This window comes from Trachypithecus francoisi, unplaced genomic scaffold (genome assembly GCF_009764315.1).
Source record: "Trachypithecus francoisi isolate TF-2019V2 unplaced genomic scaffold, Tfra_2.0 Lachesis_group9, whole genome shotgun sequence".
Lineage (NCBI taxonomy): Eukaryota > Metazoa > Chordata > Mammalia > Primates > Cercopithecidae > Trachypithecus > Trachypithecus francoisi.
Genome location: NW_022681474.1, coordinates 65,298,425 through 65,320,622, shown reverse-complemented (window position 1 = coordinate 65,320,622; position 22,198 = coordinate 65,298,425). Strand labels below are relative to the sequence as shown.

The 22,198-nt window shown below is 40.7% G+C and overlaps 1 protein-coding gene and 1 pseudogene across 1 annotated transcript in view; both read left to right on the top strand.

The window, feature by feature from the left end:
* Window positions 1-20,090, top strand: part of TET1 (tet methylcytosine dioxygenase 1) — a 141,956-nt gene extending 121,866 nt beyond the window's left edge. Inside the window, exons 9-12 of the mRNA XM_033208807.1 lie at window positions 6,307-6,396; window positions 8,046-8,183; window positions 12,049-12,400; window positions 16,861-20,090. Coding sequence (XP_033064698.1) covers window positions 6,307-6,396; window positions 8,046-8,183; window positions 12,049-12,400; window positions 16,861-17,867 — 1,587 coding nt within the window. The 3' untranslated portion in view covers window positions 17,868-20,090. The remainder of the gene's footprint in view (window positions 1-6,306; window positions 6,397-8,045; window positions 8,184-12,048; window positions 12,401-16,860) is intronic.
* On the top strand, window positions 364-1,711 carry LOC117082204 (annotated as a pseudogene).
* Window positions 20,091-22,198: the final 2,108 nt, after the last annotated feature.

Genomic DNA, 22,198 nt, shown 5'->3' with positions numbered 1-22,198 from the left:
TTTTATCAGATTTTTTTATTTTTATTTATTTATTTATTTGTTTTGAGATGGAGTTTCACTCTTGTTGCCCAGACTGGAGTGCAAAGGCATGATCTTGGCTCACTGCAACCTCCACTTCCTAGGTTCAAGCAGTTCTCCTGCCTTAGCCTCCCAAATAGCTGAGATTACAGGCATGTACCACCATAATGCCCAGCTAATTTAATATTTTTAGTAGAGATGAGGTTTCACCATGTTGGCCAGGCTAGTCTTGAACTTCGGATCTCAGGTGAGATCTGTAGTCCCAGCTACTAAGGAGGCTGAGGTGGGAGGTTGTCTTGAGCCAACCAGCTAGGTTTTCTTTCTAAATATTATAAGATAAAAGTATCTGTCTCTTTTTGGCTCTCTGAGCAGCACCATGGTTGTTGGCAAGAATAAGCCCCTTATGAAAGGTGGCACAAAGGGAGCCAAGAAGAAAGTGCTTGATCTGTTTTCCAAGAAAGATTGGTATAATGTGAAAGCATCTGCCATGTTCAATATAAGAAATATTGGGAAGACACAAGTCACCAGGACCCAAGGAACCATGATTGAATCTGATGGCCTCAAGGGTCATGTGTTTGAAGTGAGTCTTGCTGATTTGCAGAATGATAAAATTGCATTTAGAAAATTCAAGCTGATTACTGAAGATGTTCAGGGCAATAATTGCCTGATTAGCTTCCCTGCCATGGATCTTACCCATGACAAAATGTGTTCCATGGTCAAGAAATGGCAGACAATGATTGAAGCTCATGTCAATATCAAGACAACTGGTGCTTACTTGCTTCATGTGTTCTGTGTTGGTCTTACTAAAAAATGCAGCAATCAGATATGGAAGACCTCTTATGCTTAGCACCAACGGTTCGGCCAAATCCAGAACAAGATGATGGAAATCATGACCCAAGAGGTGCAGACAAATTACTTGAAAGAAGTGGTCAATAAATTGAGGATTGGAAAAGACATAGAAAAAATTCTTGCCAATCTGTCCTCTCCATGATGTCTTTGTTAGAAAGGTTAAAGTGCTGAAGAAGCCTAGCTTTGAGTTGGGGAAACTCATGGAGCTTATTGTGAAGGTAGTAGCTCTGGAAAAGCCGCTGAGGATGAAACAGGTGCTAAAGTAGAACGAGCTGATGGATATGAACCACCAGTCTAAGAATCTGTTTAAAGTTCAGACTTATAATAGTGGCAAATAAAAAGTCATATTTGTAGGGGGAAAGAAGTATCTGTTAGTTTATAAATATAAAGGACCTTCAAAACATTCAAGGAAAATGCATATTATGAATAAACTACGCATGGATTTCATAATTTTTTTTACCAAAATAAACTCATACTAACTTGTAACATGCCTGAATGGGGTCTCGTTTGAAGCACTAAGGAAGGATAACATGTCAGTTTATAAACTGCCTCTATCAGAGCGACATGAATTGTGCTAAAATTGAAGCAAGAACAAACATCGAATTTCTGGTGAAGCTTGGGTGGAAGAATGAAAAAATCGTTGATGCCTTCTAAAAAGCTTATGGGCAATGCCCCAAAGAAATCTGCAGTTTACAAATGGATAGCTCATTTTAAGAACGGATGGGACGATTTAGAAGATGAAGGCTAAAGCGGCAAACTATCCATGCAATTTATTTTATTTTATTTTTATTTTTATTTTTTGAATCTGGGTCTCGCTTTGTCATCCAGGCTGGAGTGCAGTGATGTGATCTCGGCTCACTCACTGGACCTGAGCTCAAGTGATCCGCCTGACTCAGCCTCTCAAAGTGCTGGGATTACAGGCATGAGACATAGTGGTCAGGCAGCTTTTTAGAAGTTAAGATAAAATCGGCCCTCTCTGGCTGTTTAAGGAAAAATATTTGGCCCAAGATCAATGACAGGCCCTACTCCTTGCCAGGTGCCCAATTAATACCTAGGCTATTTTATAAAATTATTTTGTTGTTTAAAGTTTCGTTCTTATTGCCCAGGCTGGCATGCAATGGCTTGATCTCAGCTCACTGCAACCTCCACCTCCCGGGTTCAAGCAATTCACCTGCCCCAGCCTTCTGAGTAGCTGGGATTACAAGTACCTGACACCACGCCCAGCTAATTTTTTGTATATTTAGTAGAGACGGGGTTTCACCAGGATGATCTCAATCTCCTGACCTCGTGATCCACCCACCTTGGCCTCCCAAAGTGCTAGGATTACAAGTGTAGTCACCGCGCCTGGCCTGGCCTTTTTTTTTTTTTTTTTTTTGAGACGGAGTCTTGCTCTGTCGCCCAGGCTGGAGTGCAGTGGCGCAATCTTGGCTCACTGTGAGCTCCGCCTCCCAGGTTCACACCATTCTCCTGCCTCAGCCTCCCGAGTAGCTAGGACTACAGGCGCCTGCCACCACGCCTGGCCAATTTTTTTGTATTTTTAGTAGAGACGGGGTTTCACCGTGTTAGCCGGGATGTGTATTTTTGTTTTTTTTTTTTTTTTTAGTAGAAATGGGATTTCATCATATTGGCCAGGCTGGTCTCGAACTCTCGACCTCAGATGATCTGCCCTCCTCCGCCTCCCAAAGTGCTGGGATTATAGATGTGAGCCACTGTGCCTGGCCCACGCCCAGCCAAAATCAGAGAGTTTTAAGGAGAAGAGTGACATACTTACACTTGCCCTTGAATGAGATCCCTCTAGATGCTGTTTGAACAATAGACTAAATGTAACCAAGAGTAGATTTAGCAAGAGGAGCCAACTATCCATGAGCACAATCCATGGAGGGGATAGTGGTAACTTAAATTATAAGGAGGGGTTTCATCTTTATCATCAGGCACACTGGAAATAGGACCAGGTTTTTATAGAGTGGGGGATCAGTAATTCACTTTGAATATATTGGTATTGAAATTCCTAAGGGAAAGCTACATGGGAATGTCAGGTCAATAATAATGGGAATCTGGAACTTAAGAAATGGTCTAAGTGGTAATTATAGCTATGGATGATGATATGATGGTCCTAGAGATTAGATACAGACAAGAGTGCTAACAGAGGCCTGGTGTGGTGGCTTACGTCTGTAATCCCAGTACTTTGGGAGGCCAAGGCAGGTGGATCACTTGAGGTCAGGAGTTTGAGACCAGCCTGGCTAACATGGTGAAACTCTGTCTCTACTGAAAATACAAAAATTAGCCGGGCATGGTGGTGGGCACCTGTAATTCTAGCTGCTCAAGTGCCTAAGGCAGGAGAATTGCTTGAACCTGTGAGGCCAAGGTTGCAGTGAGCTGAGATTGCACCACTGTACCCCCCTCCCACACACACACACAAAATAAGGTAGGAGAGGGAGTTAAACTTGACCACCAATAGGAACATATCTGATAGGTATTTCCCCTGTATCTGACATGCACGTTCATTCTAATGAAATAATTAGAAAGTCAGGATTTTACAATATGAATAATAAGCCTGTAATAGTAAAATAATACTAATAGGGCCGGGCACAGTGGCTCACACCTATAATCCCAGCACTTTGGGAGGCCGAGGCGGGTGGATAACTTAAGGTCAGGAGTTCAAGACCAGCATAGCCAACATGGTGAAACCCTGTCTCTACTAAAAATGAAAAAAATTGTCCAGGCATGCTGGCACATACTTGTAATTCCAGCTACTCAGGAGGCTGAGGCAGGAGAATCACTTGAACCCGGGAGGTGGAGGATGCAGTGAACTGAGATTATGCTGCTGCACTCGTACTCTGGCCTGGGCGACACAGTGAAACTCCATCTCAAAAAACTAAAAAATGAAAAATAATAACAGTGAACTGTACAAGCTATGAGTTGCTTCTAGTTGTCTACTTTATTTCAGTGCTTCTACAGAATAAATGAGGTAATTTGAGTTGACCTGTTCCTCAGTAGGACTTGTGACTCTGTGTGGTCCATAACAGAATAAATATTATTACAAAATAGAATAAAATGATGTGAGAATATTGAAGAATTTAAACCTGATGCTACATACAAAAAGTATAGAATTTACATGTGACTTTTGCAGTGTTCATATCAATAGCAGTACACAACTGTTAACATTTCTCTGCATTAGTCCACTGGTAGTAAAACGGGGTTACCTAGCCCACTGGATACTTCCAATGATTGAAGACATAAATAGAATTGTTTTAATGGGTATTTAAATCATAATTCTAAAGTTTCTCCCAAATAAACATAATAATTAGTGTATGAGTTTAGCTAGGGCATGTTTTTAAAGTAAGGTCATGACTTTCCTGGTTTTTTTGTTTTTGTTTTTGTTTTTGTTTTTGTTTTTTGAGACAAAGTCTGCCTCTTTCTCCCAGGCTGGAGTGCAATGCTATGATCTCGGCTCACTGCAATCTCCGCCTCTCAGATTCAATAGATTCTCCTGCCGCAGCATCCCAAATATCTGGGACTACAGGAACATGCCACCACACCTGGCTAATTTTTGTGTTTTTAGTAGAGGCTGGGTTTCACCATGTTGGCCAGGCTGGTCTCGAACTTCTGACCTCAGGTGATTCGCCCACCTCAGCCTCCCAAAGTGCTGGGATTACAGGCATGAGCCACTGTGCCCAGCTGACTTTCCTGGTTTTTAAACTACAATGGGTAGGATAAAAGTAGCCTGATTAACAGACAAATCTATGAATGGATCCTATGAATTTTTTTGTATAATCAAGTCAATATAAATCAACAGGAAACCAAAATGATTATGAGTCACACTTTACAGTTGCTGAGATTGAGGGTTGTCAGAAACCACTAAATAATTGACTTGTTGTGTATAAATTATTGTATAACTTTGGCTTTTATAATAATTTGATGCATACGAAAGGTTAATTGATTCATGTAATGGTCTCCTTTCTGTGTTGATGGCGTCTCCTTCCACCAAATCTCACATGAGCACATGAGGCAAAAGCCTCACTCACACTTTTTAGTCCATGTTCTCTATAGTTTTTTTTTTTTTTTTTTAGACAAGATCTGGCCCTGTCACCCAGGCTGGAGTGCAGTGGTGTGATCTCATCTCACTGCCACTTCTGCGTCCCAGGTTCAAGCAACCTTCCCATCTCAGCCTCCCAAGTAGCTGGGACTACAAGTAGGCTCCATCACGACTGGCTAATTTTTTTTACTTCTTGGAGAGGTGTGAGGTTTCACCAAGTTCCCCAGACTGGTCTCAAATTCGTGAGCTCAAGTGATCTACCCACCTTGGCCTCTCACAATGTTGGCATTACAGGCGTTAGCCACCACGCCTGGCCCTCTATACCCTTCCAATTGATTTCCTAAGAGGTGACTGTTCCTTTACCAGATATCTAAGTTGATGGAGAATATAATCATTTCTGAAACACTTTCAGTGTTCTTTCAACTATTTGTGTTTCCAAAGGCTCCCTTCTCTGTTTCATTTCTCGTACTGTCATCATGGATTTTTTTAATAGAGACTCTTGTGATAGTTTTCCTTTGAAAAAATCTGATGTCTCTATCAGTAGCAATCCAGATTTCTTTTTTTTTTTTTTTTTTGTATTTTTTAGTAGAGACGGGGTTTCACGGTGCTAGCCAGGATGGTCTCGATCTCCTGACCTCGTGATCCGCCCGTCTCGGCCTCCCAAAGTGCTGGGATTACAGGCTTGAGCCACCGCGCCCGGCCGCAATCCAGATTTCTTGAGTGTTAATGGTCCTCATAGTCCTTCCAAGTCTTCTTCAATTTGTAGTTATTATAGTGCAGAAAAGAGAACTGTAGACAACCACTTGCCCACTTACTTCCTTTGATCTGCAGGCATTTACTAAACCTCTCAGTTATCCTGACCTTGCTCTTTTGTAGAGATCATGCATAATATCCGTGTTTCATGGTCCATAAGGACACGTGCTTAATTCATAAAGACATATGGATTCCATTTGAAACAGCATGTCACACAGAGTAGGTGTTTTATATATGTACTCTCTCTTCTCGTTATAGAAAATTGTTAACATTGTAACCAAATTACTTGCCATTTCCCCTTGCCAGCAGGAATGTTGTTTTCATTTATTCCAAGTGCCCAATACTAATGAATAAATATAAAACATAGCTCTCATTTTTCACAACATGAACAGTGTTGTAATTTATATCTAACACTATTTAAATTTCTAATTACAACAGAATTTTCATTTCAAAAGACTTCATTAAAACATAACAATGTCTAATAGTTTAGATGGAGAAAAGAAGCAATGCGATTTTCTGTGGTAGCTATTTCATCAGGGTAAGAATGAATTGTGCATTAACCACCATCACCCATGATTTATGGTTCAGTTGTACCTTAAACACACAAAGGTGCAATTATAAAATAACTAATGGATTATGTTTTCCTATAGGAAAAAAACCTTGAAGATAACTTACAGAGTTTGGCTACACGATTAGCTCCAATTTATAAGCAGTATGCTCCAGTAGCTTACCAAAATCAGGTATGGTATGGACTTTTTATTTATTTATTAATTTGAGATGGGGTCTGGCTTTGTTGTCCAGGCAGCAGTACAGTGGCATGATCAAAGCTTACTTCAAACTCCAAGCGATCCTCCTGCCTCATCCTCCAAAAATGCTGGGATTACAGATATGCCAGACTGTTTTATATTTTAAAAAGTCATTGTTAGCCGGGCTCATTAGCTCACGCCTGTAATCCCAGAAATTTTGGAGGCCAAGGCATTCGGATCACCTGAGATCAGGAGTTCGAGACTAGCCTGGCCCACATGGTGAAACCCCGTCTCAACTAACAATACAAAAATTAGCCAGGCGTGGTGGTGTGCACCTGTAGTCCCAGGTAATCAAGAGGCTGAGGCAGGAGAATCACTTGAACCCAGGAGGCGGAGGTTGCATTGAGCCGAGATCATGCCACTGCACTCCAGCCTTGGTGACAGAGTGAAACTGTCTTTTAAAAAAAAAAAAAAAGTCATTGTTAATAGAAAAATTTTCAAATTTGAACAAATATATACATACATAGCATATATATCTAACATACATATATATAATGGACTTATTGATCTCCTCTTTTTTTTTTTTTTTTTTTTGACACAGAGTCTTGCTCTTGTTTCCCAGGCTGGAGTCAGCCTCTTGGCTCACTGCAACCTCCGCTTCCCAGTGGGTTCAAGCAGTTCTCCTGCCTCAGCCTCCCGAGTAACTGGGACTACAGGCATGCGCCACCCGGCTAATTTTTGTATTTTTAGTAGATATGAGATTTCACCATGTTTCCCAGGCTGGTCTCAAATTCCTGGCCTCAAGTGATCTGCCGGCTTTAAGTGATCTGCCCGCCTCAGCCTCCCAAACTGCTGGGATTACAGGCGTGAGCTACCCCGCCCAGCCTCCACTTTTTCATTTTAAAAGGAGTTACAAATTCACTTTCTAGAATAGTTCATGAAATGTGTGTATATCTTCTTTTTATGGGTATTGAAAACTCTGTGTATATGATTAATGCGCTTTTATTGGTCTTTCTGTTTTTTTTCTTTTTTCTTTCTTTTTTTTTTTTTTTAGACGGAGTCTCGCTCTGTCACCCAGGCTGGAGTGCAGTGGCGCGATCTTGGCTCACCGCAAGCTCTGCCTCCCGGGTTCACACCATTCTCCTACCTCGGCCTCCCGAGTAGCTGGGACTACAGGTGCCGGCCACCACGCCCGGCTAATTTTTTGTATTTTGTTTAGTAGAGACAGGGTTTCACCGTGTTAGCCAGGATGGTCTCAATCTCCTGACCTCATGATCTGCCTGCCTCGGCCTCCCAAAATGCTGGGATTACAGGCGTGAGCCACTGCTCCTGGCCTTATTGGTCTTTCTTTCTGATGGAATGATTGAGTCTGTTTTACTTGCTTACCCATCTCCAACAACAATTAGTATCCTCACCCTGCCTTCCCTTGTAAAGTCATTGATTTTCCTTTTACTCGGTGTATTGTCAAGTGCTTTATCCTGAATGTTGCTAAACTACACCTTCACGGCAATAATACACTTAGTCTCAGAAATTACAAAGTATAATTAATTAGAAACTTTGTGAGGAAATTATTTTTACTCTTTACTGAAGGTAGGTGATTCCCTTCTCTCTCTTAAGATTGTGCTCCATGCTTTCTTTTCTAGGTGGAATATGAAAATGTTGCCCGAGAATGTCGGCTTGGCAGTAAGGAAGGTCGTCCCTTCTCTGGGGTCACTGCTTGCCTGGATTTCTGTGCTCATCCCCACAGGGATATTCACAACATGAATAATGGAAGCACTGTGGTATGTACCTGTGTGAATTTGTATTCTAAAAGCTCCATCACTATATGCTTAGGCTGCAGTCCTTAAGTATACTATGATGATTATTACTGTGAGAAATCTTAATTTATGTGCTATTAGAAATGAGTAAAAAGAAAAAAGTTTAAAAATAAGAAATAAGTGTATAGTGCAGGTCTTCATTAAATACATTATCTCTGTACTTCTAAAAAGTAACAGGACCAGCCTCAAACATTTTGTTGAAAGGCTATGTTATATATTTAATTGTGGTGTGTTTGCTGGGAGGCAGGAGTACTTTTTTTTTTTTTTTTTTTTTGAGTTGGAGTCTCACTCTGTTGCCCGGGCTGGAGTACAGTGGCACAATCTCAGCTCACTGCAACCTCTGCCTCCTGGGTTCACACCATTCTCCTGCTTTAGCCTCCGAAATAGCTGGGACTACAGGCACCCACCACCATGTCCGGCCGATTTTTTTGTATTTTTAGTAGAGACGAGATTTCACTGTGTTAGCCAGGATAGTCTTGTTCTCATAACCTCATGATCCACCTGCCTTGGTCTCCCAAAATGCTGGGATTACAGGTGTGAGCCACCGCACCCAGCCAATTTTTTAAAGTAACAATTCTCTGCTATCAAACTAGTAGGTATGAAGTTGAGCAGGTTACTTAATATTTGCTTTTGCCATCTGCACTTCAGGGTTTTTGTGAGGCAACTATGCCAGTTATCATCAATATTTGCATTCAGGTATGCCTACTGTGTTTATAGTTACATAAATCATCACACGTCCATCGCCTGAAGTCAATTAAGAAATACGTAAATTAGGCAGAAGACCCAGTGGAAAATCTTGTAATAGTCTTTTTGTCTGTTTGCTTCACCTAATTATCTTCCTGTCATCTAGTAAAGCGAGATCAATAGAGAGCAATTGCTTTTGTTTTTCTGCTGCACCAGTGTTTTAGGTTTGCCAGATAATTCTGAAACCTTCATTAAGTCTTGGATGCAGGATGAGCATGTTGGCTCATGTCTGTAATCCCACCTACTTAGGAGGCCAAGATAGGAGGATTGCTTGAGCCCCGGGAGTTCTAGACCAGCCGGGGCAATAAGACCCTGTCTCTTTAAAATATACAATTAAAAAAAATTTTTTTTTTTAGATTTAGCTATAGCATCTTACAGTGTGATCAAAAGTATATGATCAGATCTATCAACAGGCAGTCTTTCTTCCTTGCTTGGTCTGTAGAAGAGTATTAGTGATAGATTAAGCCACAGTAACCTTTTTTTTTTCTTTTTCCTTTTTTTTTTTGCATATCATTTCTGTATACAAAAATGTTTTGTAGATCTTTGAGACCAATGTTATTCCAAGTGTTGAAGTTATGTAAATCCAGCCTGGTAAATATGAACCAGTGGTTCATCACCATCACTTGGCCGGGACATTTTACCTGAATTACAGAATATCTGTGATCGGGTTGAAGTCAGTTCAGAGTCAAGCTAAGTTTCAGTTTCTCTTCTCTGTGCCCTCTGACTTCCAGTGCCTGGATTACTCACGCAATGAGGGTCTTATCCAGAACTTGACATCACTCCAAATTCCCCCATCTTCAAGCATGTGAACTCTTGAAATTCTACCACTCCCTCTCCCTTCACCTTGTTTTACCATACTTTCTTTCTTTCTTTTTTTTTTTAATTGGTTTACTTTCTACTCCTATGGTAACTATCTAATTATGCTCCTTATGTCAACTCCTTATGTCCTTCTTAGTCTCTCTGTGGCCAATTAAATTGGTTCCAGTAAACATTTATTGATGTAACATTCTTATTTTCAGCATGACTATTATTAATTATGAACAGATTACTACCATGACAGTTTAGTATTGCAGGCTTTGGCCAGGCACCATGGCTCATGCCTTCATGCCTGTAATCCCAGCACTTTGGGATGCTGAGGTGGAAGGATTGCTTGAATCCAGGATCTTGAGTGTAGCCTGGGCAGCATTGTGAGACCCTGTCTCTACAATTAAAAAAAAAAAAAATTACCTATGCGTGATGGTACACACCTGTATTCCCAGCTACTCGAGAGACTGAGGCAGGAGAAACACTCAAACCCAAGAGTTTGAGGCTGAAACATATATTTATATTTTAGACCTTGCTGAAAAATGTGACTATAGATTTTTTTTTTTTAACTGAATTTTTTTAACCTTTAACTTTGCTTTACCTTGGTATCTATCAGGTTCTATCATGAATCCGAAAATGCTTTGGAAATCAAATCTGTTTATTTCATTTATCTCCAGTCTTTGCTATCATTGAAAGGTTTTATAGCTCCAGGATATGTGTTTTTAATATAAAATAAAGAAAACATTTGATAGGTTTCTGCTGGATTTTTAATATTTGAAAATTAATTTAGCTGGGCCTAGTGGCTCACACCTGTAATCCCAGCTCTCTGGGAGGCCGGGGTGGGCAGATCACTTAAGGAAAATTAATTACAGTTAAAATAGTCTTATAATAAAATGTTAGTTTTTAAAGCAGAATATTAATATTAGGTATCAAAAGTTAGGAATCACTATAGTGTCTATAGTTCTGTATTTTCATTTCTCTATAATAAATATAACCTTTAATGTAAGGAGGAGGGCTAAAATAGGTTGCATTTAAGATTAAAAACTTGGCTATTAATATTTCATATCCAAAGAAAGGCAAATTTATTGATATTTATTGATACGGCTCCTCACTGGAATAGAGCAACAATGGAACAGAAAATTAAAAACTTTTTTTTTTTTTTTTTTTTTGAGACAGAGTCTTGCTCTGCCACCCAGGCTGGAGTGCAGTGGCCCAATCTCAGCTCACTGCAAGCTCCGCCTCCCGGGTTTATGCCATTCTCCTGCCTCAGCCTCCCCAGTAGCTGGGACTACAGGCGCCCGCCTCGTCGCCCGGCTAGTTTTTTTGTATTTTTAAGTAGAGACAAGGTTTCACCGTATTAGCCAGGATGGTCTCGATCTCCTGACCTCGTGATCCGCCCGTCTCGGCCTCCCAAAGTGCTGGGATTACAGGCTTGAGCCACCGCGCCCGGCCTAAAAACATTTTTTTAAACTGTTAGCATATAAGTCTTTCTGGAAAGAGAAATCAATTGTGTCCCCACTATCCAAGGAATGTGACATTCTTGAAATACCAGAAATAGGGTACTCTGTGAGCTAAAATCATATCTTCCTAATAAGTTATAGTTAACATGAACACAATAAACACAGTTCAGCAGCCATTCCTTAATTTAGGCAATGAAGTAAGATGAAATGTAACAAGAATGTTTAATATCAAAAATAGGTAAGGCCGGGCGCGGTGGCTCAAGCCTGTAATCCCAGCACTTTGGGAGGCTGAGACGGGCGGATCACGAGGTCAGGAGATCGAGATCATCCTGGCTAACCACGGTGAAACCCCGTCTCTACTAAAAAAAAAAAAAACAAAAAACAAAAAAACTAGCCGGGCGAGGTGGCGAGCGCCTGTAGTCCCAGCTACTCGGGAGGCTGAGGCAGGAGAATAGCGTGAACCCGGGAGGCGGAGCTTGCAGTGAGCTGAGATCCGGCCACTGCACTCCAGCCCAGGCGACAGAGCCAGACTCCATCTCAAAAAAAAAAAAAAAAAAGGTAAGTATTTTGTAATATTATAATTTACTTAGAAAATTGACTAAATATTACTCTGATCTGCCTACAAACAGCTGGGAAGTTACTATGATTGAACAGAGTTGGGTGGCTTGATATAAAATAGTAATATACCATCATCAACCAACTGAATATAAAATGGGATTACAAATCTCTTTCCCAAAGGTAACAAAACGAAGGTAGGAATAGCCACAATGAATGTGCATGGCCCGTATATCTTTCCCTTTTCATGTTTTTCTCCCTATCAGGTGTGTACTTTAACTCGAGAAGATAACCGCTCTTTGGGCGTTATTCCTCAAGATGAGCAGCTCCATGTGCTACCTCTTTATAAGCTTTCAGACACAGATGAGTTTGGCTCCAAGGAGGGAATGGAAGCCAAGATCAAATCTGGGGCCATCGAGGTCCTGGCACCCCGCCGCAAAAAAAGAACGTGTTTCACTCAGCCTGTTCCCCGTTCTGGGAAGAAGAGGGCTGCGATGATGACGGAGGTTCTTGCGCATAAGATAAGGGCAGTGGAGAAGAAACTTATTCCCCGAATCAAGCGGAAGAATAATTCAACAACAACAAACAACAGTAAGGCTTCGTCACTGCCAGCCTTAGGTGAGCCCTGTGGAACCTGCTAATCTCTGCACAACTTTGATGGATAGAAGTGTTTGGACTTTGCCTTGCACATTATTTGTTTAGAGTTGAAACTAAGACACTGAATATATTTTTACATATGCCAGAACCAAAAGTCAACAAAAAAGTGACCCATCAGTATTTCTTGGTAATTTTTTCTACTTATCCTTTTTTAAACTTTCACATGTTCTTTTTTATGGCATTGGAAGGGGTCTGACTTTATTGCCCAGGCTGGCTTGGCACACCTTGGCTTAAGCAATAATCCCACCTCAGCCTCTGGAGCTCCACAGTAGCTGGAACTGCAGGCACACACCACTGTGTCCCGCTAATTTTAACATGTTCTTATCATTTTTCCTGTGAATTTCCCCATCTAATTTGACGCATAGATAAGAGACATGACATGACTTTCTGGATGCCTTCCTTGATCACTTTTACCATCAGTTTAAGCAATAATTAAACAAATATTACTAAACGCCACTTTCAACAGTGGCATTGTGTGTTGTTGCTGCTGTTGCTGTTTTTGTTTGTTTTTTTTGTTGTTGTTGTTTTGTTTTTGTTTTTGTTTTGTTTTGTTTTTGAGACGGAGTCTTGCTGGGTCGCCCAGGCTGGAGTGCAGTGGCCGGATCTCAGCTCACTGTGAGCTCCGCCTCCCAGGTTTACGCCATTCTCCTGCCTCAGCCTCCTGAGTAGCTGGGACTACAGGTGCCCGCCACCACGCCCGGCTAATTTTTTGTATTTTCTAGTAGAGACGGGGTTTCACCGGGTTAGCCAGGATGGTCTCAATCTCCTGACCTCGTGATCCACCCATCTCGGCCTCCCAAAGTGCTGGGATTACAGGCTTGAGCCACCACCGCACCCGGCCAATTGTTTTGTTTTTGTTTGTGGAGACAAGGTCTTGCTCTGTAGCCCAGGCTGGAAAGCATGCAGTGGCGTAATCTTTGTTCACCACAGCCTCAACCTTCCAGGCTCAAGCAGTCCTCCCACCTCAGCCTCCCAAGTAGCTGAGACTGTAGTGCGTGTGCCACTGTGCCTAGCTAATTATTGTATTTTTTATAGAGATGGAGTTTCACCTGTTTCCCAGGCTGATCTGGAACTCCTGGACTCACATGATCCTCCCAAATTGGTGTAATTACAGGCATGAGCCATCACGCCTGGCTTGATTTGTTGATTATAAAGTCTCATTAGTTTTGGTTTTGGATTTTGGGGTTTTTTTTTTTTTTGAGAGACAGAGTCTTGCTATGTTGCCAAAGCTGGAACACAATGGCTATTCACAGACACAATCATAGCACACTGCTGCCTCAAACTCCTGGGATCCCATGGGAACCTCTCTATTAGCTAGAAGTATAGGTGTGCACCACACCCGGCTCTTATCAGCTTTTCACCTAATATATATTTTGAGATGGAGTTTCACTCTGTCACCCAGTCTGGAGTGCAGTGGTACCATCTCGGCTCACTGCAACCTCCACCTCCTTGATTCAGGTGATTCTCCTGCCTCAGCCTCCCACGTAGCTGGGAGTACAGGTGCCCACCACCATGCCCAGCTAATTTTTGTATTTTTAGTTGAGATGGGGTTTCACCACATTGGCCAGACAGGTCTTAAACGCCTGACCTCAAGTGATCCACCCACTTCGGCCTCCCAAAGTGATGAGATTACAGGCGTGAGCCACCACGCCAGGCCGGCTTCTCAGTTCTTTTGCCACAACCTCAATTGTCTTTGATAGCTTTCTTAACTTCTGTAACAAGTTGTTCCAGGCTTATCTATATAATTCTGCCCCATATTTAAAATCAGCCGTTTCTTTGATGAGCCTATAGAAGGAACAAAAAAAAATCATGAATTCATACTGACATTCAAAATTAACATTATAATGTATTCCTTAGCTTCTTTCATTTTTACATTTATGAGTAGTTGTTTATTTGTTTTTATAACATGCGCAGAGTTGGCAGTGCAGGCATTTATATAATGCTGAAAGAAATGTAATACAGACAAATACTGAGAAGAAATGTATAGCCCCAGATATTTGTAAGCATAATGTGCAATACTTGGGCCATAATGTCCGTTTCTTTTGTAATTCTACCCCTCGGTCATTTAGTCTTTCCTTCCCATCATTTACCTTCTGTGGACTTCTTAACCTCTATAGTAATAGTGCCACTGATAACAGCAGAGGTTTCCTGATGTATCATTGCTGGGTCTTATATATGCATTATCTTTAGAAGTCAGAGCTCTCACGACTCCAGGTTGTAGCATCTGAGAGGAGAACTGCAGAGCTTCTGAAATTGATCAATGTTTATTATATTATCAATGTATTATATATATATATATATATATTTTTTTTTTTTTTTTGAGACGGAGTCTCGCTCTGTCACCCAGACTGGAGTGCAGTGGCCAGATCTCAGCTCACTGCAAGCTCCGCCTTCCGGGTTTATGCCATTCTCCTGCCTCAGCCTCCCGAGTAGCTGGGAGTACAGGCACCCACCACCTCGCCCGGCTAGTTTTTTGTATTTTTTAGTAGAGACAGGGTTTCACCGTGTTAGCCAGGATGGTCTCGATCTCCTGACCTTGTGATCCACCCATCTCGGCCTCCCAAAGTGCTGGGATTACAGGCTTGAGCCACCGCGCCCGGCCTTATATTTTTAATTACTTTAAAACATGGCTGCTTTACCTTTTCTTGGTCCTAAGATTTGCTAGTTTTGCACTTCCTTTTTTTTTTTTTTTTTTTTTTTTTTGAGACAGAGTCTTTCTCTGTGGCCCAGGCTGGAGTGCAGTGGCCAGATCTCAGCTCACTGCAAGCTCTGCCTCCCGGGTGTACGCCATTCTCCTGCCTCAGCCTCCTGAGTAGCTGGGACTACAGGCGCCCGCCACCTCGCCCAGCTAGTTTTTTTGTATTTTTTAGTAGAGACAGGGTTTCACCGTGTTAGCCAGGATGGTCGCGATCTCCTGACCTCGTTATCCACCTGTCTCGGCCTCCCGAAGTGCTGGGATTACAGGGTTGAGCCACCGCACCCAGCCCCCCAAATTTTTTTTTTTTTTTTTTTTTTTTTTTTGAGACGGAGTCTCGCTCTGTCACCCAGGCTGGAGTGCTGTGGCCGGATCTCAGCTCACTGCAAGCTCCGCCTCCCGGGTTCACGCCATTCTCCTGTCTCAGCCTCCCGGGTAGCTGGGACTACAGGCGCCACCACGTCGCCCGGCTAGTTTTTTGTATTTTTTAGTAGAGACGGGGTTTCACCGTGTTAGCCAGGATGATCTCGATCTCCTGACCTCGTGATCCTCCCGTCTCGGCCTCCCAAAGTGCTGGGATTACAGGCTTGAGCCACCGCGCCCGGCCCCAAATATTTTTTTTAGAAGTTCACAACAGGGGCCAGACGTGGTGGCTCATGCCTGTAATCCCACCACTTTGGGAGGCAGAGGTGGGTGGATCATGAGGTCAGGAGTTCAAGACCATCCTGGTCAATGTGGTACCCTGTCTCTACTGAAATACAAAAAATTAGCCAGGCATGCATGGTGGAGATTGAGACTATTCTGGCCAACATGGGAAAACCCCGTCTCTACTAAAATACAAAAAATTAGCCGGGTGTGGCAGTGTGTGCTTTTAGTCCCAGCTGCTTGGGAAGCTTGAACCCGGGAGGCAGAGTTGCAGTGAGCCGGGATCGCACCACTGCACTCTAGCCTGGGCGACAGATCGAGACTCCATCTCAAAAAAAAAAAAAAGAACTTCATAACAGGGAGAATGTCCCCAAGGAAAATATTCCCATTGGATGTGACATTTGTGTGGATGTGTCAGAGCAAATAACCCACAGTTGATAGCTTGAGAGTAATGCTCTTCTTCCTTAATGAGAAGGACACTAAGCTGAAATACTCTTGCTTTTGAGGGTCACAAAGATTTATGTTCAAGTACAATGTTTTGCTTGACTTCTGTCTGCCTAGTCTTGGACTTTTGACAGTTATGATGCTTTTGTTACCTAGAAATATTTATAAACTATTACTTATTTTTACTTTTTAAAATATAGGGTCATACTATGCCTTACGCATCTCTAAATATCTCTTTGAATAGTTAAATATTGCTCTATGTCATTATATTATAATACCTGCACAATATTACAACATTTAGTTGTATTATTTACTTCCTACCAGATTAGGTCAATTCTAATATTTTACTATTTCAAACAATGACCAGCCATCCTTTTGGCTAGATTTTTGCACTTATTTGTGCCTCTTCCCAAAGGAAGAGTTCTTTAAGGAAAATTACTAGATGAAAAAGTATACGAAACTACATAAAATTTTAAATTCGTGTTTGTGATTTGAAATGAGCAGAACAAAACCGACCAACACAACATTAGTGTTTTCTTATAAAATTCTCTGTACCTGTCTTTGCAAATACTTTTTAAAAGACAACCCCTACCAAAAGTAATTTGTGTTTTTCTTCACATTTGGTATCCTTGTTTAGGGAGTAAAACTGAGACTGTGCAACCTGAAGTAAAAAGTGAAACCGAACCCCATTTTATCTTAAAAAGTTCAGACAACACTAAAACTTATTCGCTGATGCCATCCGCTCCTCATCCAGTGAAAGAGGCATCTCCAGGCTTCTCCTGGTCCCCGAAGACTGCTTCAGCCACACCAGCTCCATTGAAGAATGACGCAACGGCTTCGTGTGGGTTTTCAGAAAGAAGCAGCACTCCCCACTGTACAATGTCTTCGGGAAGACTCAGTGGTGCCAATGCAGCTGCTGCTGAAGGCCCTGGCATTTCACAGCTTGGCGAAGCTGCTCCTCTCCCCACCCTGTCTGCTCCTGTGATGGAGCCCCTCGTTAATTCTGAGCCTCCCACTGGTGTGACTGAGCCGCTAATGTCCCATCAGCCAAACCACCAGCCCTCCTTCCTCACCTCTCCTCAAGACCTTGCCTCTTCTCCAATGGAAGAAGATGAGCAGCATTCTGAAGCAGATGAGCCTCCATCAGACGAACCCCTATCTGATGACCCCCTGTCACCTGCTGAGGAGAAGTTGCCCCACATTGATGAGTATTGGTCAGACAGTGAGCACATCTTTTTGGATGCAAATATTGGTGGGGTGGCCATCGCACCTGCTCACGGCTCAGTTTTGATTGAGTGTGCCCGGCGCGAGCTGCACGCCACCACTCCTGTTGAGCACCCCAACCGTAATCATCCAACCCGCCTCTCCCTTGTCTTTTACCAGCACAAAAACCTGAATAAGCCCCAACACGGTTTTGAACTAAACAAGATTAAGTTTGAGGCTAAAGAAGCTAAGAATAAGAAAATGAAGGCCTCAGAGCAAAAAGACCAGGCAGCTAATGAAGGTCCAGAACTGTCCTCTGAAGTAAATGAATTGAACCAAATTCCTTCTCATAAAGCATTAACATTAACCCATGACAATGTTGTCACCGTGTCCCCTTATGCTCTCACACACGTTGCGGGGCCCTATAACCATTGGGTCTGAAGGCTTTTCTCCCCCTCTTAATGCCTTTGCTAGTGCAGTGTATTTTTTCAAGGTGCTGTTAAAAGAAAGTCATGTTGTCGTTTACTATATCTTCATCTCACCCATTTCAAGTCTGAGGTAAAAAAATAATAATGATAACAAAACGGGGTGGGTATTCTTTACTGTGACTATATTTTGACAATTGGTAGAAGGTGCACATTTTAAGCAAAAATAAAAGTTTTATAGTTTTAAATACATAAAGAAATGTTTCAGTTAGGCATTAACCTTGATAGAATCACTCAGTTTGGTGCTTTAAATTAAGTCTGTTTACTATGAAACAAGAGTCATTTTTAGAGGATTTTAACAGGTTCATGTTCTATGATGTAAAATCAAGACACACAGTGTTAACTCTACACAGCTTCTGGTGCTTAACCACATCCACACAGTTAAAAATAAGCTGAATTATTATTTCATGGTGCCATCGTTCCAACATCTTCCAATCATTGCTAGAAAATTGGCATATTCCTTTGAAATAAACTTATGAAATGTTTTCTCTCTTAAAATATTTCTCCTGTGTAAAATACATCATTGTTGTTAGTAATGGTTGGAGGCTGTTCATAAATTGTAAATATATATTTTAAAAGCACTTTCTATTTTTAAAAGTAACTTGAAATAATATAGTATAAGAATCCTATTGTCTATTGTTTGTGCATATTTGCATACAAGAGAAATCATTTATCCTTGCTGTGTAGAGTTCCATCTTGTTAACTGCAGTATGTATTCTAATCATGTATATGGTTTGTGTTCTTTTACTGTGTCCTCTCACATTCAAGTATTAGCAACTTGCAGTATATAAAATAGTTAGATAATGAGAAGTTGTTAATTATCTCTAAAATTGGAATTAGGAAGCATATCACCAATATTGATTAACTTTTTTTTTTGGAACTAGGTAAGAGTGGTCTCTTCTTATTGAACAACCTCAATTTAGTTTCATCCCACCTTTCTCAGTATAATCCATGAGAGGTGTTTCTAAAAGGAGATGATGGTACAGGATAGATTTCAGAAGAGTCAAATGCTTCTAATGTCTCAAGGTGATAAAATACAAAAACTAAGTAGACAGATATTTTGTACTGAAGTCTGATACAGAATTAGGAAAAAACAAATTCTTGTTGAAATATTTTGAAAACAAATTCCCTACTATCATCACATGCCTCCCCAACCCCAAGTCAAACAAGAGGAATGGTACTATAAACATGGCTTTGTCCATTAAGAGCTAATTCATTTGTTTTGTTTATCTTAGCATACTAGATTTGGGAAAATGATAACTCATCTTTTCTGATAATTGCCTATGTTCTAGGTAACAGGAAAGTAGGCATTAAGTTTATTTTAGTCTTCCCATTTTCTTCCTATTACTTTATTGACTCATTTTATTGCAAAACAAAAAGGATTACCCGGACAACATGTTTCGAACAAGGAGAATTTTCAATGAAATACTTGATTCTGTTAAAATGCAGAGGTGCTATAACATTCAAAGTGTCAGATTCCTTGGGAGTATGGAAAACCTAATGGTGCTTCTCCCTTGGAAATGCCATAGGAAGCCCACAACCGCTAACACTTAAAATTTTGGTGCAAAAGCAAACAGTTCCAGCAGGCTCTCTAAAGAAAAACTCATTGTAACTTATTAAAATAACATATGGTGCAAAGTATCTGTTTTGAGCTTTTGACTAATCCAAGTAAAGGAATATGAAGGGATTGTAAATAACAAAATGTCCATTGATAGACCATCGTGTACAAGTAGATTTCTGCTTGTTGAATATGTAAAATAGGGTAATTCATTGACTTGTTTTAGTATTTTGTGTGCCTTAGATTTCCGTTTTAAGACATGTATATTTTTGTGAGCCTAAGGTTTCTTATATACATATAAGTATATAAATAAGTGATTGTTTATTGCTTCAGCTGCTTCAACAAGATATTTACTAGTATTAGACTATCAGGAATACACCCTTGCGAGATTATGTTTTAGATTTTAGGCCTTAGCTCCCACTAGAAATTATTTCTTCACCAGATTTAATGGATAAAGTTTTATGGCTCTTTATGCATCGACTCATCTACTCATTCTTCGAGTCTACACTTACTGAATGCCTGCAAAATCTAAGTATCACTTTTATTTTTCTTTGAATCACCACCTATGACATAGTAAACTTGAAGAATAAAAACTACCCTCAGAAATATTTTTAAAAGAAGTAACAAATTATTTTCTTTTTTTTTTTTTTTTTTTTTTTTTTTTTTTTTTTGAGGCGGTGTCTCGCTCTGTCGCCCGGACTGGAGTGCAGTGGCCGGATCTCAGCTCACTGCAAGCTCCGCCTCCCGGGTTCACGCCATTCTCCTGCCTCAGCCTCCCGAGCAGCTGGGACTACAGGCGCCCGCCACCTCGCCCAGCTAGTTTTTTGTATTTTTAGTAGAGACGGGGTTTCACCGTGTTAGCCAGGATGGTCTCGATCTCCTGACCTCGTGATCCGCCCGTCTCGGCCTCCCAAAGTGCTGGGATTACAGGCTTGAGCCACCGCGCCCGGCACAAATTATTTTCAATATAATCCATGGTAACGTATGCAGTAATTCAAATTGATCTGTCTCTCAATAGGTTTCTTAACAATCTAAACTTGAAACATCAATGTTAATTTTTGGAACTATTGGGATTTGTGATGCTTGTTGCAGTTTACCAAAACAAGTATTTGAAAATATCTAGTATCAACTGAAATGTTTCCATTCCATTGTTGTAGTTAACATCATGAATGGACTTCCTAAGCTGATTACCCCACTGTGGGAACCAAATTGGATTCCTGCTTTGTTGGACTCTATTTCCTGATTTTAACAATTTACCATCCCATTCTCTGCCCTGTGATTTTTTAAAAGCTTATTCGATGTTTGCAGCATTGTGATTGTATGCTGGCTACACTGCTTTTAGAATGCTCTTTCTCATGAAGCAAGGAAATAAATTTGTTTGAAATGACATTTTCTCTCATAAAACTGGTCATCTAACATTATTTCTACCCCTCTATTATGTTTTACTGTAATGATCACCTGTTCTTATACTTCTCTTATAACACTTAAATTGGATTTTAAATCTGCGTTTGTTCATAGTATGATCATTGAATTCACTGATACATGACCTCATTAGCCCACTGAGTTCATAATATGCTACAAACTTACCAACTTTAATGAGAGAATAATTCCAATTCCTGCCTATTGCAGAATCCTACAAAATATCATGCTGTACTTGATATTCCTTTTTTTTTTTTTTTTTGAGACAGAGTCTCGCTCTGTTGCCCAGGCTGGTCTCAAACTCTTGGCCCCAAGCGATCCTCCTGCTTCAGCCTCCTAAAGTGCAAGGATTATAGGCATGTGCCACTCTACCTGGCCTGAAATTCCATTTCTAATGGCACTTGAGCCATTGTTGAAATTCCTTTTTTTTCTTGTGCTTGTCAGTCTCACCTACCTCTTGTTTACAATTCATCTACGAAGTACCAAATAGACCAGGTCATAAACATAATTGAAATACATTCTTACTGGAAAGTGAGGCTATCTGAAAAGGCATAGCTGTAGGCAAATTATTGCAACACGTTTACATCTTAAATAACATTCCAACATCTTTGTTATTCAGTCCGCATGTTGATAATTTCATTTATTAAATATAGAACTTCAACTAGATGAGATCCATAAGTAATTTACTTAAGACATAGCCTCAATACATATTTAATTGAATGCATACCCTTGTGTAAATAAGCTACTGATTTAATTCACATGACTAACCTACTTTCTAACATTATTACAGTGGACTCCTACTGATACCATTTCACAATAGCATGTGTGAAAATAACCCTGGACCAGTTTTTAAAACAAAAATTATATTGACTTTTTATCTGGGACGTGGGACTTTATTGCATGGAACTTCCACTGACAGTGGGCATTGCATTTCCTTTGCATATGCCAACTAAATCAGTAGCTGTATGCAACCTTTAATAGATATATAGTTATTACCTTCAATTTCACACCTTGATGCATGGAAATCTTTTTTATCTATATTTAATACAACTGTGAGTTTTGATCTTTTATAGAGATTTATGTCAACAGAATTTTAAAATAAGTTCATATAGTAGTGGCCTCTCATAGCAATGGAAGACACCTGAGAAATCACATAGTTGAATCACTGGGGCCCAGAGAGTAAATATTAATGCTAGATTGTAATTAGAATTTAAACTGATGAAGGCCACTTTGTGTTGAGAACTGTAGGGAAACTTGATTTTCTTACCCAAAGGGTATTTTACCACTGGGAAATAAACAAGTATCAAATG